Source organism: Pseudophryne corroboree, chromosome 6 (genome assembly GCF_028390025.1).
Source record: "Pseudophryne corroboree isolate aPseCor3 chromosome 6, aPseCor3.hap2, whole genome shotgun sequence".
NCBI lineage: Eukaryota > Metazoa > Chordata > Amphibia > Anura > Myobatrachidae > Pseudophryne > Pseudophryne corroboree.
The window spans coordinates 585,526,099-585,543,015 of record NC_086449.1 but is presented as its reverse complement, the minus strand read 5'-3'; the positions used below and the strand labels follow the sequence as shown (position 1 = coordinate 585,543,015).

The 16,917-nt window shown below is 44.7% G+C and overlaps 1 protein-coding gene across 1 annotated transcript in view; it reads right to left on the bottom strand.

Moving 5' to 3' along the window:
- Positions 1-7,071: 7,071 nt before the first annotated feature.
- ZNF346 (zinc finger protein 346) overlaps positions 7,072-16,917 on the bottom strand; it is a 254,243-nt gene continuing 244,397 nt past the window's right edge. The window contains exon 7 of the mRNA XM_063927945.1: positions 7,072-7,359. Within this exon, the coding sequence (XP_063784015.1) occupies positions 7,251-7,359 (109 nt within the window). The 3' untranslated portion in view covers positions 7,072-7,250. The remainder of the gene's footprint in view (positions 7,360-16,917) is intronic.

Sequence of the window (16,917 nt, the reverse complement as noted above, 5' to 3'; positions counted from 1 at the left end):
TGTAAATATATATGCTCATAGTACAAGATAAGTCCATAGCACATACATAAAATACAATGATAATTTACTGGAGCTTATGACTTCAAACAGATGGTATAATAGAAAATAGGATTTTAATTACCTACCGGTAAATCCTTTTTTCGTAGTCCATAGAGAATACTGGGGATCCATTTAGTACCATGAGGTATAGACGGGCCACTAGGAGCCATGGGCACTTTAAGAATTTGATAGTGTGGGCTGGCTCCTCCCTCTATGCCCCTCCTACCAGACTCAGTCTAGGAAACTGTGCCCGAGGAGACGGACATACTTTGAGAGATGGATATAAAAGGATAGTGGTGAGATTCCGAACCAGCACACACAAACAAGAGGAAAGCCACGCTAACCAAACTTGGAACAGGAAGAGCAACTGCTGAACCAAACAACAATACTTAACCAAGTAACAGTGCAGGACGAATGTAGCACTGGGTGGGCGTCCAGTATCCTCTACAGACTAAGAGAAAATGAATTACCGGTAGGTAATTAAAATTGTAATTTCCCTTACATCCTAGAGGATACTGGGGATCCATTTAGTACCATAGGGAAGTACCAAAGCTCCCAAACCGGGTGGGAGAGTGCTGAGGGTCCTGCAGAGCTGATTGACCAAACTGAAGGTCCTCAGAGGCCAAGGTATCGAACTTGTGAAACTTTGCAAACGTGTTCGAACCTGACCAAGTAGCTGCTTGGCAGAGCTGTAAAGCCGAGACACCGCGGGCGGCCGCCCAAGAAGAACCCACCGACCTAGTAAAGTGGGCCTGTACAGATTTTGGAACCGGCAAGCCTGCCGTGGAATAAGCATGCTGGATAGAGAGCCATGCCAGCGTGCAATAGATTGCTTTGAAGCAGGACACCCAATCTTATTGGGATCGTAAAGAACAAACAGCCGTTCTCTTCACATACACCACATCCAAAGACTTTGAAGTAACAGAGGCATCGGTCACAACCGGAACCACAAATGGTTGGTTTATGTGAAACACCGACACCACCTTCGGAAGAAATTGCTGACGAGTCCTGAGTTCAACTCTGTCTTCATGGAAGATTAAATACGGACTCTTCTTGCAGAAGCCAAGGCCAACAGTGTGACAGTTTTCCACGTAAGATATTTTACGTCTACATCCTGTAAAGGCTCAAACCAGTCCGATTGGAGGAACTGCAGCACCAACTTAAGATCCCAAGGTGCCGTGGGAAGCACAAAGGGAGGCTGGATGTGCAGAACCCCTTTCAAGAACGTCTGAACCTCAGGAAGAGACGCCAATTGTTTCTGAAAGAAAATTTACAAGGCCAAAATCTGGATGTAGGCCCAATCCACAACTGACTGCAGAAAAAGCAGGAAACATCCCAGATGAAATTCCACAGCAGAGTTCTTCTGCTCTCACACCAAGAGACATATTTCTTTAGAATACGGTGGTAATGTTTAGACGTTACCCCCTTCCTGGCTTAGATCATAGTCGGGATGACCTTGTCAGGATTCCCTCTCCTGGCTAGAATCAGCCGTTCAACCTCCATGCCGTCAAACGAAGCAGTGTCAAGTCTTGATAGACGAACGGCCCCTGTTGCAGGAGATCCTCACGAAGAGGTAGAGGCCACGGATCTTCCAGGAGCATTTCCAGAAAGTCTGCGTAGTAGGCCCTTTTTGGCCAATCTGGAGCAATGAGAATTGCTTGAACTTTTTCCCTTTTTATTCTTTTTCTCTTGGGATCAGCGGAAGTGGAGGGAACACGTACACCATCTGATAGACCCATGGAGTTGTCAGAGGGTCCGCTGCCACTGCCTGTGGGTCTCTCGACCTGGAATAATATCGCTTGAGCTTCTTGTTGAGAGAGGCCATCATGTCAATTTGTGGACATCCCCATCGACTTGTCAAGCACCTGAACACCTCCGGGTGAATGCCCCACTCCCCCGGGTGTAGGTCATGTCTGCTGAGGAAGTCTGCTTCCCAGTTGTCTACTCCCGGAATTTGGACCGCCAACAATGCCACAGCGTGTTTTTCTGCCCAGGGGAGAATTCTTGATACCTCTGACATTGCTGCTCTGCCCTTCGTTTCTCCCTGTCGGTTTATGTACGTTACTGCCGTCACATTGTCCGACTGACCTTGAATGGCCCGATCTTGAAGATATGAGGCCTGCAGAAGGGCGTTGTATACAGCCCTGAGTTCCAGAATGTTGATTGGAAGGATGACTTCCTGACTTGACCATCTTCCTGAAAATGCACCCCCTGGGTGACTGCTCCCCAACCTCTGAGGCTTGCGTCTGTTAGCAGAATCCAATTTTGAATCCCGAACCTTCGACCCTCGATTAGGTGAGAAGTCTGTAGCCACCAAAGAAAGGAGATCCTGGCCTTTGGCGACAGATGATCCTCTGGTGCATGTGAAGATGCGATCCGGACCATTTGTCCAACAGATCCAGCTGGAAGGGCCTTGCATGAAACCTTCCGTACTGAAGCGCCTTGTGAGAGGCCACCATTTTCCCCAGAAGGCCAATGCATAGATGCATCGATATCCGGGGTTGGCTTCAGGACATCCCGAACCATTGCCAATGCCTTTTCCAATGGAAGAAAAACTTTCTGCGACTCTGTGTCCAGTATCATTCCCAGAAATGGGAGCCTCCGAGTTAGCTCTAAATGAGATTTTGGAAGATTTAGAAACCACCCGCGATCCAGGAGTAGTCTGGTTGTGAGACCAATGCTGTTCAACAATCTTTCCCTGGATGATGCCTTTATCAGAAGATTGTCCAGGTAAGGAATAATGTTCACTCCCTGCTTGCGAAGGAGAAACATCATCTCTGCCATCACCCTTGGTGCTGTGGAGAGAAAAAATGGCAGGGCCTGGAACTGGTAGTGACAGCCCTATAGTGCAAAACGTAAAAAAGCTTGGTGAGGCGGCCAAATCGGAATGTGAAGGTATGCATCCTTGATATCCAGAGACACTAGGAATTCCCCCTTCTCCAGACCTGAGATCACCGCTCTCAGAGACTCCATCTTGATTTTGAACACTCGTAAATACGGGTTCAGCGATTTTAGATTCAAAATCAGTCTCACCGAACCGTCCGGTTTCGATATCACAAACAATTTGGAATAGTACCCCTTGTTGCGCAGATGAGGTGGAACTGGAACAATGACCTGAGTCTGTACCAGTTTTTGAATGGCATCCTGTAAGGTTATGCTTGCCTCTTGTGAAGCTGGTAAGCCTGATTTGAAGAATCTGTGAGGTGGGAGCTCCTGAAACTCGAGTCTGTATTCCTGGGAAATAAGACCCAGGGATGATGTTGTCCAGATGTGACTGAAATTCTTAAGTTGGGCTCCCACCTGCCTGTCTTCTAGACCACACAGTCCACCGTCATGGAGAAGGCTTTGAGGAAGCAGAACTGGAGCTCTGTCCCTGAGAACCGGCAGCTGCTGGTTTGCGTGGTTTACCTTTAGCACCTCTGGTGGCAGTAGAATATCCTCTAACTTTGCCCTTAAACTTGGCAGTCCGAAAGGACTGTAGGGTAGGTTCTGAGTAGGTGTTCCTAGTTGGGGGAGATGCAGAAGGAAGATATGTGGACTTACCTGCAGTAGCTTTGGAGATTCAATTGTCCAGTTAATCTCCAAATAAGGCCTTGCCTGTGAAAGGTAGGCCTTCCACGCCTTTCCTGGAGTCCACATCCGCAGTCCACTGGTGTAACCACAAGCCTCTGCGTACCGACACTGCCATAGAAGTGGTGCATGCATTAAGCAAATCTACTTCTTTTATGGCTTCCACCATAAAGTTCGCAGAGTCCTGTATATGTTGCAGGAGTAACACAATCTCCCTCCTAGATAAGGAATCTAACCCTTCAATAAGATTACCCGACCATTTAGCAATGACTTTAGTAATCCACGTACATGCTATAGTGGGTCTCTGAGGCACCCCAGCCGCTGTGTACAAGGATTTGAGTGTAGTCTCAATCTTACGATCAGCAGCGGTCCTTCAGGGAGTCTGCACCAGGGATGGGTAACACACTCTTCCGTGACAACCTGGACACAGATGCATCTTATCAGGATTGACCCACGGTTCTTCAAACAGGGTATTCAATTCCTTTGACACAGGAAAAGTAACTTATTTTTTTACATTAAAATAAGATTCCTCACACTCCTCTGTCACCTTATCAGGAATTTGTAGCACATTTCTGATATCCTCTATAAGAGCCTGTATTCCCTGTGACAGAGCAGCGTCTCCACCCTTCTGAATCCACCTCCCCCTCCTCCATGTCTGACACCTCAGCGTCAGACTGCAGGATATGGGCCAGAGTTCGGTTCTGTGGACAAATGGAAAGGGACTGAGATGCTTGTTTGGGGACTGAGTCTCTGTTCATAATCTCATCCACAGACTGTCTTAAGTATTGCGTCTCTCTCTCATTGCGGGACAATTTATTAGAGATATTTGAAAACATTCCCTTGAGGGAATCCAGCCACACTGGTTCAGCCCCACTAGCCTGAGAAGGAGCACTACACTGAGTACATAGTAGTGTGCCCCCAGGGGAAGAAGAACACTCCGCTGTACATGAAACACACTCTTTGCCTGACATTATGTAAATGTGACAGCACACACACATGAAAGGTTAAAAGCACAACTAACCCACAAAGAGCTCTTCCAGGGAGGCACAGAGTATTTTGGAGCCAGCCCACAGTGCCCTTATTGCTAATGCCAAGCTTAGCCGGGTCGCAGACTAAGTACCCAGATTGGGGAGTTAGTACACTAATATCGCTCCCCCCCTGCTATGACCCCCTGGTACCGCTGAGGTAATCTGGAGTCACATCGGAGGAGCTGCACGTTCCTGTCAGTCAGCATCTGTGCCCACTGCAGAGGGAAAATGGCGCTGGTGAGCTGCTGGATTCTCTCATAGTGAAGCCCCGCCCCTTCAATTGCGCGCGGTCTTCCCGCTTTTTTTATACTGGCTGAGGAAATTTGTGTGCTTAAAATGGAGCAGAACCATTTTAAGGCTGTGTTTGCCAGTTTGGGTACTGTGTACTGTGTCTGGAGACGCAATCCGCCCCGGTTAGAAGCCGTTCGTCTCCGTACCCTTGTGCTGCCATAATGGGCGGCGACCCGCTAGCCGGGACGCAGGCTTAGTACTCACCACTCTTCTTTCTTCTGGCTCTGTTACATGTGGCGGCGTGCTGCGGGAATGTACGCTCGCCGTGGTGGGGCTTGCGAATAGTTCCCTCAGGAGCTAGTGTCCTGTCAGCGGGGAACGGGACCATTAACCCTTTCAGAGGTTGGGTCATTCCCCCCCTAAGTCCCACGAAGCAGGCAGGCTGGTGCCAACCAGTCCTGCCTGAAAATAACAGAAAATAAATGCAGAAAGCTCTTCAGGAGCTTCCTTCAGCGTGACTGGCTCCTCCGGGTATATTTTCTAATCTGAGTTTGTTAGGAGGGGCATAGAGGGAGGAGCCAGACCATACTATCAAATTCTTAAAGTGCCCATGGCTCCTAGTGGACCCGTCTATACTCCATGGTACTAAATGGATCCCCAGTATCCTCTAGGATGTAAGAGAAAAAAACATCAAACATAGAAACAGAATATGATGGCAAATAAGAAGCATTTGGCCCATCCAATCTGCCCATGTATACGCACTAACGTTAAGGCGCATCATAATCATATACAAGAGTACACTTATCATAAAGGGATGACCAACACCCTCAGAGAAAATGGTATTCTTGCTATCTTATGTACATATATTTATATACATGTATGTATGTATGTATGTATTTATGTATGTATGTATGCATGCATGTGTACTGTTTAGAAAACTCAATAACGTAACAGTAACACAGGTTTATATATAAAACCCTGGTGGAATAGAAGCAATACGTTTCAGGTCATAGAAATCCATGGAGGGAAATGTGGGACGGCAGGTATGCATGCTACATAAACCAAGGGGTCTACGTCCCACCTTTTCCAGCAGCGAGGGTCTCTATTTGAGTCCTATATATGTGATTTGTGCTGCGGTTAATGTATTAACGGGTGGAGCATAACGCAGTGATCAGCAAGCACACACAGCGTCCTCCCCGTGCTGCTGTTTGTGAGACACGGCTACACTGATAGCAGACTGTGGGGGAATTCTGAGTTGATCGCAGCAGAAAGTTTGTTAGCAATTGGGCAAAACCATGTGCACTGCAGGGGGTGCAGATATAAAATGTGCAGAGTGTGTTAGATTTGGGTGGGTTATATTGTTTCTGTGCAGGGTAAATACTGGCTGCTTTATTTTTACACTGAAATTTAGATTTCAGTTTGAATACACTCCACCCAAATCTAACTCTTCAAATGTTATATCTGCCCTCCCTGCAGTGCACATGGTTTTGCCCAACTGCTAACAAAATTGCTGCTGCGATCAACTCAGAATTAGGCCCTGTGTTCAATAGAATAATTCTTCAGTGTGCTGGTTTCGTGAGACTTGACCGTAATCCCAGCATTAAAGTGCCCAGGAACAATAAAACATCAATAAGAGCCTGTTGTACTAAGGAGGTGACTTTATAATTGGCACAAGAACTGATTACTATAGTATAGTGCATATATATTTAAGACTGGATTAAGTGGTTCAAGGATTTCCTAATCAAATGGTGATTACTATTACCCTTTTTCCAACCGCAGGAGCTACAGTATCTTAGATTGGAGATTAAATATACATTTTATATATTATATATGTGTATCAATTGAAGTGTTTAATATGTGTGTGTTGTATGAGTATCTGTAATAAATTACTAATGCACTCTCTTGATAAGTTGAATTTATCTTTTTACCAGTAAATTGACAGAACAGTACTGCCTTATTGGGAGCTGCGTTTCAATGACACTCAAATTAATTAGATGAGCTTGGTGGCTTGGTAGTGCTAGGAATTTGATGTGTTGTTTTTTTGTATTTGCACCTATTAAGTTTTCTGAATGAGAGCTACTGTATGTTACATGCATGTGTGTATGTATATATATTTATATATAATCTATCTATAGCTGCAATGATAGTATGACCTTTAAGCAAAAAATAAATAAATATATATATATATATACACACACACGCTACATATATATGTTCTACAATATTCACTTGCGTACCTAATGTGTCAGTGTTTAATGAATTTTAATACTATTAAATCTGCTCTGTCCCACAATGGTACCATTGTTAAAAGTTCTAAGAACCATCAAATGAGACAAATTACAGTGTGACACATTAGCAACAATAGACTCATCTAACACACTGCTAGTTATCGGGGTCTTCTTCCTCTTCTGGTGTCCCAATGTTATAGTTTTGTGGATCTCCATGACCAATACAGTCCCGTGCATCTTGTTCAATTGTCCGGACACTGATCCTGTTATATTAATAGAACATGAAAATAAATATGACTGCAATCATATATATAAAGCTTCCTAAAGCTGTATGCACTTTTTCAACATTTGGGGTGCAATTATTGTAGAAAATGAATAAAGTCTTTTATGATTACAATCAAGTGAATCTTTAAGTCATCACAGAATACGGAGCAAATCTTCATCATAGACATGATGTCACACAATACACACATACTGTAGCATCAATATTTTGGTCCTCTTACAGACTATTTTCAAGACCACCTTAAAGACATCTGCCACTGTCAAGATAAAGAGATCTTGAGAGGCACATGTGTTGATGGTGGTATTGAAAAGATTTACTGGGCGAAAATAAAATATTTTCTTGATTTCCTACAATAAGTTGCGAGTGCCCTATATCTTGCAGGAATATATATATATATATATATATATATATATATATATAGCAAAGGATCTTACACTCAAAAGGGACTTGATGGAACTTTTCTTGAGTAAGTCAAGTCCCTTTTCAGTGCCTGCTTCTTTGCTTTTTCTATACAAACACTTATTTTGTTGTGTGTGTGTGTATATATATCTCCTATACCATAACTTTAAAAACGACTGACAGGTGAAGTGAATAAAATTAATTATCTCGTTACAATGGCAGCTATCAATGGGTGGGATATATGAGACCGCAAGTGAACACTTCATTCTTGACGTTGCTCTGTTGGAAACAGAAAAATGACCAAGCATAATGAACTGAGCAACTTTGACAAGGGCCAATTTTAATGGCTAGACAACGGAGTCAGAACATCTCAAAACGGCAGGTCTTGTGGGGCGTTCCTGTAAGCATTGATTATTTCCTACCAAAAGTTGCCCACAGAAGAACAATCAGTAAATCTGGTCAGGGCCATGGGCACCCAAGACTCATTGATGCACATGGGGAGTGAAGGCTAGCTTGTCTGGTCTGTCCCCACAGAACTACTGTACAAAATTGCTGAAATAGTTATGATAGAAAGGTGTCAGAACACACACAGCATCTCAGCTTGCTGGGTCTGCATAACCAAATACTGGTTAGAGTGCTCATGCTGACCCCTGTCCACCACTGCGTCAGAAATGGACCATGCAGCAATGGAAGAAGGTGGCCTACTCTGATGACTCATCATGTGGATAGCTGGATACATGTGAGTGATTTACCTGGGGAAGACATGGCACCAGCACGCACTATGGGAAGAAGGTAAGCAGATGGAGGCAGTGTAATGTTCTGTGCAATGTTCTGCTGGGAAGCCTTGGTCCTTGCATTTATGTGAATGTTACTTTAACACGTACCACCTACCTAAGCATTATTGCAGACCAAGTACATCCCTTCATGGCATGGGTATTCCCTGGTGGCAGTGGCCTCTAGGAGCAGGATAATGCACCCTGCCATGCTGCAAAAATAGTTTAGGAATGGCTTGAGGAACATGACAGAGAGTTCAAGGTGTTGACTTGGCCTCCTAATTCCTTTTAGATCTCAGTCCAATCAAGCATCTGTGGGGTGTGCTGGAAAAACAAGTCCGAGCCATGGAGTCTTCACCTTGCAACTTACAGGACTTAAAGGATCTGTTGCTAAAGTCTTTGGTGCCAGATACCACAGGACAACTTCAGAGGTCTTGTGGAGTCCATACCTCGACAAATCACAGCTGTTTCGGCAGCACAAAGGGGAGCTTCATATATTAATTCCAAATAAAAAGCTCTTATAGTCCATACTAAGTGTCTATGGCATTAGTTCCTTGATGTATGGTCGGGTGTGGCATGAGTTGCCGGAGGCGACTGGGTCCCCGGCGGCCAGCATACCGTGCTGGGATCCAGACCGCTGGCTTGCCGTCAGCAGGGCAAGCGCAAATGAGTCCCTTGAAGGCTCGCTTCGCTGGACACGCTGCGGGCACGGTGGCGTGCTACACGCGACACGCTATCTATTCTCCCTCCAGGGGGAGCATGGACTCCCAAGAGGGAGAAAAGGTGTCGGCATGCCGGTTGTCGGGATTCCGGCGCCGGTATACTGTGCACCGGGATCCCAACAACCGGTATACTGAATCCCACCCGTATGGTCTATGTAGTTATGTATAGTTATGCAAACCATAGTTAGGGGCTTAAAATAATATTCAAGGTGTTAATACCCATTTATTACAGTTAAGAATACATCTATGTGGGTCTCTGGTTAGGCTTCTTTAGATTTCTCTGTTGACCAGAAACAAGGTATAAAAGCTATACATTACATTTTAGTGAGTAATAGAAATTTGAAAGCGTTACTTTTCCATATACATGAAATAAGTATAATGAGACGTCATGGATGCGATTTTTCAAAATATCAGATCTCTGCATATTTTTTCAGTGGAAATACATTTTTAATTGCTTACATTTTATAATACAGCTTTCATTTTAATTTACACATTCATATACAAAAGACAAGAGAGGGTGTGATTACACAGAATAAGTTACTCCACTGATGACAAAACCTTAATAGAAATATATACGTTATGGTAAGAACTTACCGTTGATAATGGCATTTCTCCTAAATCCACAGGTTCCACAGGATAACAATGGGATATGATGGAGCGACAGCGGATTGGCACCAAATGATCAAACAGCTTTCCGGCCTCCCAGGATGCAACAGGCCTGTCCATATATATCCCGCCCCCTGGCTCAGACAAATCAGTTGTATTTCAAAGAACAAGGCAGGAGCATCATGTAGAGCCGTAATCAGGCGAGAACACACATGCACACCCTTCCATACAAGAAGGAAGAGATTAGTGAGTAAAAGGATCCTCAAATCAGGTGCGTCAGGGTGGGATCCCTGTAGAACCTGTGAAAAATACCGTTATCAACGGTAAGATCTTACCATAACATATATTTCTCCGGCAGGGTCCACAGATTATCCACAGGATAACAATGGAATTTCCCAAAGCAATTTAGTGATGGGGATGCTCCTGATTGGACAGGTGAACCTTACGCCCGAATTCAGCGTCATGAGAGGTAAAAGTATCCAAGGCATAATGTCTAATGAATGTGTTAATGGAAGACCATGTGGCTGCCTTACATATCTGTTTTGCTGAAGCACCATGTTGTGCTGCCCATGAAGGACCTACCTTACGAGTAGAGTGAGCAGAGACATTAGCCGGAACAGGGAGATCAGCTTGCGAATATGCTTCTGAAATCGTCATTCAAAGCCATCTTGCCAGCGTCTGTTTAGTAGCAGGCCATCCTCTCTTGTGAAATCCGTAGAGAACGAAGAGAGAATCTGTCTTTCTGATGGCACTGGTACGATCCACGTAGATCCTTAATGCACGGACCACGTCTAGCGACGCATCTCCCGCAGAAAGTCCCGATACCTGAAAAGCCGGGACTACAATTTATTCGTTAAGGTGGAATTTAGACACCACCTTCGGAAGATACCCAGATCTAGTTCTGAGAACTGCTTTATCTGGATAAAAAAAATCAGAAAAGGGGAACGACATGATAGAGCTCCTAAATCTGATACTCTTCTAGCTGATGCCATAGTCAGTAGAAAGAGCACTTTAGCTGTCAACCACTTAAGATCCACTTTATTAAGTGGTTCAAATTGGGCAACTTGGAAGAGCTTTCAGGACTAAACATAAGTCCCACGGTACTGTAGGCGGAACAAAAGGAGATTGAATGCGCAGCATTCCCTGGAAAAAAGTAAGTACATCCTGTAAGTTGGCAATTTTCTTTTGGAACCATGCAGTCAATGCCGATACTTTCATTTTCATGGACGCCACTTTCAAACCTTTATCCATTCCTGCATGAAGGAATGCTAAGACCCAGGAAACTCTGCAAGATTTCGGGTCTACATTTCTTTCACTGCACCAATGAATATAGGCCTGCTATATTTGGTCATAAATACGAGCTGAGGAGGGTTTACTTGCTCTGAGCATTGTTTGAATTATCTGTTGTGAGAATCCTCTTGACTTCAGGATAGAGGTTTCAAGAGCCACGCCGTCAAAGACAGCCGATCCAGATGTCCGTGATAACAGGGACCCTGCATCAGTAGATCTGGACGTTGAGGTAGCAGAAATGGAGCATCCATTGACATTCTCTACAGATCTGTGTACCAATGCCTTCTGGGCCAAGCCGGAGCTATTAGAATCATGGCACCCTTTGCTTGCTTTATTTTCCTCACCACCCTGGGTAACAGGGTGATCTGAGGAAACAGATAAGCCAGATGAAAGTCCCATTTCACCAACAAGGCGTCCACAAAGATTGCTCCGGGATCCTTTGTCCTTGATCCGTAAGCGGGCACCTTGTTGTTCAAACGGGATGCCATGAGATCTATTTCTGGCAACACCCATTTGTCTACTAGAGTCTGAAAGACCTCCGGGTGTAGAGCCCATTCGCTTGCTTGAATGGTGTGTCGACTGAGAAAGTCCGCTTCCCAGTTTAGGACTCCTGGAACAAACACTGCGGACAAGGCTGGAAGATGCAAGTTCTGCCCACTTTAGTATGTGACTTACCTCCTTCATTGGTTTTTGGCTGCAAATTCCTCCCTGATGGTTGAGGTATGCTACTGCCCGTGCATTCTCCAAGCGGATCTGGACTGGTTTTCCCTGAGGAGTGTCCTTTGCCTGAACCAGTGCCATGTATATGGCCCGAAGTTCTAACAGGTTTATTGGCAGGCAACTTTCTTCTCTTGTCCATTGTCCATGGAACCATAATTTTCCGGACACTGCTCCCCAGCCCTGAAGACTGGCATCTGTTGCCAGGATCTTCCAATCTGATATCCAAAAGGGTCTCCATTTGTCTAGATGGGATGTCTGTAGCTACCAGGCTAATGACTTTCTTACCTTTACTGGAAGTACCATCGTCTGTTTCTTTATTGCCTGATGTACTCCATTCCATCTGGCCAGAATTAGACGCTGCAGAGGCCTCGAGTGGAATTGTGCATATTCCACCTTGTTGAATGTTGACACCATCAACCCCATCACTCGCATGGCTGCGTGAATGGATACCATCTGACTCTGTAACAAGTCCTAAATTCTTGACTGTACCTTGGGATATCTTGTTCACAGGTAAAAATACTTTCTGCAGACCTGAATCCAGTACAGCCCCCGAGTGAGTCATCCATTGTGACGGCACCAAAGATGATTTTGCCCAATTCATGAGCCACCCGTGCCTCTGCAGACATGTTATTGTCTGTTGGAGATGGCACAGGAGTAATTCCTGTGATTGTGCCAGGATTAAAAGGTCGTCGAGGTATGGAAAAATTCTTATCCCCTGATTGCGGCGATAAGCTGCCATAACCACCATAATCTTGGTAAATACTCTGGGGGCTGTGGCTAACCCAAAAGGTAGGGCCTGGAACTGGAAATGATGCTGGAGGATAGTGAACCTGAGATAACACTGATGGGACGGTGCTATAGGAACATGTAGGTAAGCATCCTGAATATCCAGGGATACCATATAATCCCCTGGTTCCATGGACAAAACTATGGAGCGCAACGTCTCCATGTGGAACCTCGGGAAACCAAATATATTTGTTTAGCATTTTGAGATTGAGAATGGGCCGAAATGACCCATTTGGCTTCTGAACCAAAAATAGGTTGGAGTAAAACCCTGCCTCCATTGTGCCGGGAGTACTGTAATGACTACTCCTGACTGAAGCAATTTCTGACCTACTTCTTGCAAGGCTCTGGCCTTTGCCTCTACCTGAGATGGGCTGGTGCAGAAGAACCTTCGAGGAGGATGCTTCTTGAAGGAAAAAACATAACCTAGAGATACCGCTTCTTGCATCCAGACAGCTGTTGTAGACTGTCGCCAGATGAGTGCAAACTGAAGAAGTCGGCCCCCCACCCTGGGATCCCCCAGGAGGAGGCCCGCACCATCAGGCTGATGGCTTATCTTCTGGTTTGGAAGCTGGCCCTCTGGTAGCCAAATGCTTTTTTGATTTACCAAACTTATTGTATTGGGGCTGCTTACGATCACTTTTTCCTTTTGGTTTTCCTTGAGACCGAAAGAGACGGAAAACTGGACCCCTAGAGGTTTGGGGTTATATGTGGAAGGAAACTTGACCTTCTTGGGAGTCTGCTTCTGACTCCAGAATATCTGTCAATTCTTTACCAAACAGAAAATTTCCAGAAAAAGGCAAAGATTCCAAAACCTTCTTAGATTCTGAGTCAGCTTTCCACTTACGTAACCAAACTGCTCTGCGAGCAGCTCTTGTTGAGGCTGATGCCCTAGAAGCAATAGTACCCATATCTAATGTGGCTTCTTCCAAGAATACTGCCGCTTGTTTAATATGGGCTATATAAGATTTTTGCTCTCTAGAAGCGGATGAAAAATCAGTTTCCAATGCTTTTGCCCAGGCAGCTACTGCCTTTGCTATCCAGGCTGAAGCCATGGCTGGCCTTAGGACTGCTCCAGACAGGGAAAATATGTTTTTCAGAAAACCATCCACTCTCCTATCTGTGACATCATTTTAGGATGTTGATGGCAAAGGCAATATAGATTTTCGCACCAATCGAATCACATGCATATCTACTTTAGGCGCTACCTCCCTTTTTAAACAGTCCCTAGCTGGAAAAGGATAGAGTCCCATTTTTTGGGAATTCTATATTTCTTGTTGGGTGTTGCCCAAGCCTCTTCCATGATTTCCGTCAGCTGGTCTGACCCTGGAAACTCAGTCTTAACTGTCTCGGAACGTTTAAACACAGGTGCCTTGGTTTTTAACACAGGCTCTGCTGAATCTTCTAAGGATAGAATAACCTTCATTGCTCTAATAAATTCAGCTATATCTACTGAGCTGAGACCTTCTTCCTCCTCTTCTTATACTGAAGTAGAGTAAATAGAGCTTTCATCATCCGATGAATCATCATTGTGGGCCTGTGAAGGTGAAGATTTACTTACCATCGGTTTATCAGCTTGTTTCATTTGAGAAGCTGGTGGGGGAAATTATGCATGTATGGGTACCCTATTCCTGATACAGAAGCTGTAGGAATTATCCATTCAGCTATACTGGACAAGGTCTGTGCAAACATAGCCCAAGGTGGATCCATCTGTACCTGATGGTGCACAGGGATCTGCCTTGTATTCTGCTGTAAAGCAAAATAATTTGCACATAAATTATTCTGAACCAGATCCTGAGAGGATAATACAGTTTTGCAAGACAAACATGATATGAGTGTTGCTGTAAGTGTACCTTCGTCACTTTTGCCGCTCTTAGACATGATAAATAATCAGAACTTTCAGTGTTCGACACAATTTGTGACTGTAATCACTTTAACCTTCTAAAGTGATATCAATCTGACCCTACCCATGCACCAACATTGAGGATCAGAAGAAACTGACAATAGATTAAAGTCAGCAATCACACTAGCAGCCAGGTTATATATTAGTCATATGAGCACATCATCAACTACAAACACTTTTTTAAGTATGTAGGCGAACATTTACTGAATCCTGTAAAACAGATCTAACGTATTCAGACGCAAATGCGAAGAAAACCACAGTAAATGTACACACTCATATGCAATAGGCACTTAAACTTAACTATTCATACTGACAAAGTAGATAGAAATTTAGTGCTGTATAGCCCATACTCAGTAGAGTGGGATACAGGGAGACTCACCCCGCTTCCACTGAGCGATCAATACGTTAGTGAATGTTGAGTGAATCCAGACGCTACTAGTGTACACTGCCGCTCCAGGAACCTATAGTGGACACAGACGCTCAGTGAACACAGGCGCCTATGCTGCAATAGAATCTCCTCACATTAACGTTCAGTAAACACAGACGCAGTGGTCACAGAGCCGCCTATGTTGCGACCTGATCCCTCGTGGTAGCGCTCAGTGAACACCAACGCAGAGGCCTTCTGCTGCGACCAAGTCCCCTCTGGTAGCGTCTGAAACGGAAGCGAGGAAACAGTTCATGGCGGGAGACTCAGCGGAAACTGGTCATGAACCAGAGCGAGGGGCGACCAGGAGAGCATCTGACTCCCGACTGCTGACATCAACCCAAGGGATCGCGGCCTCATGCTATTTCTGGTGGCTATAATACCTAAGACCTAGCGCTGGAGCACCCGTGGTGGCGGCGTGTCAGCTACTGTTTGGTAGTCTCCTTCCAAAACAGTGCGGCTGTGTCCATATTCCATGCATGCTACGCGGAACCGATGCCTTACCTTCTCCCCGTGCTCCGGCCACAGCCTGGTAATGTCTGCTGGACCTGCTAGACGTGGGTAAGCGTCGTCGCGACCCGGCGGAGAGTTGTTGGAGCGACTCTTTCCAATATGCGTGTAAGACGCTGTTTAGAAAGATCACTCAAAGAAAATAGTAAGACTATAAAATAAAATAAGAAAACTTGAGGCTGCTAAAAAAACAGCAGCACTCTGACCATGGTTCGGCTCCTGCCGCACCAAACAAAAAACTGATTTGCCTGAGCCAGGGTGCGGGATATATGGACGGGCCAGTTGCATCCTGGGAGACCGGAAAGCTTTTGATAGTTTGGTGCCAATCCGCTGTCGCTCCATCATATCCCATTGTTATCCTGTGGACCCTGCCGGAGAAATATATTTATAGTTTATATCCTTCAAAGAGTTTGCAGGTAAAACGCTTCAAATGGGGCTGCTTATACGTGTATGTGTGTGTATATATACAGTATATGTTTGATGTACTTTTTAATAGCATTTAGCAAAATATAAGACCTGTAAGTGCCACTATCTTGCTACTATTTCATATACTGCCACTTATACCAATGTTTTATTTAAAAAAATATGATTGCACAGTGCTCTAGACGGGTTCACTACGGCTGGCCGGCGGTCGGGCTCCCGGCGACCAGCATCCCGGCGCCGGGAGCCCGACCGCCGGCTTACCGACAGCTTGGCGAGCGCAAATGAGCCCCTTGCGGGCTCGCTGCGCTCGCCACGCTACGGGCACGGTGGCGCGCTACGCGCGCCACACTATTTTATTCTCCCTCTATGGGGGTCGTGGACCCCCACGAGGGAAAATAAGTGTCGGTATGCCGGCTGTCGGGCTCCTGGCGCCGGTATACTGAGCGCCGGGAGCCCGACCGCCGGCAAACAGAAGACCACCCCTCTAGACACATTGTGGCGTCTCATGAATAAAAGATATATAAACAGAGTATCTCTCTCTATATGCATACACAGTATAAACAGTCATAAAGGAATTATTGTATGGTATACAGCTAAATGGTAAATTACACTGAACATAAAAAAAGAATGCTTTATGTAAACGATACTTTATTACTTATATATAACCCCCAAAACAAAATAAAAATTGTAAAAAAATCTTAATAATACAATTCTAACGATATCAAACACCTCAAAATTAATAAAAATAAATCTTCCAAAACTTATAATGCATATTTTTCCAACCAATAAAATTAAGTTGCAGACATATACAGTAGGTATTCAATTGTCAAGCAATTTAACTTACATTATAAAGAACATTTAAACAAATCAAAACAATTTTAGATGTATGCATTATTTTTACCCCCTAAATAGTCCACGGTGTTTCCAAGGATGCATAATGGTGGGTCATTTTATATTTGGTGGTAATTTGCAAAAGTTTAAAATA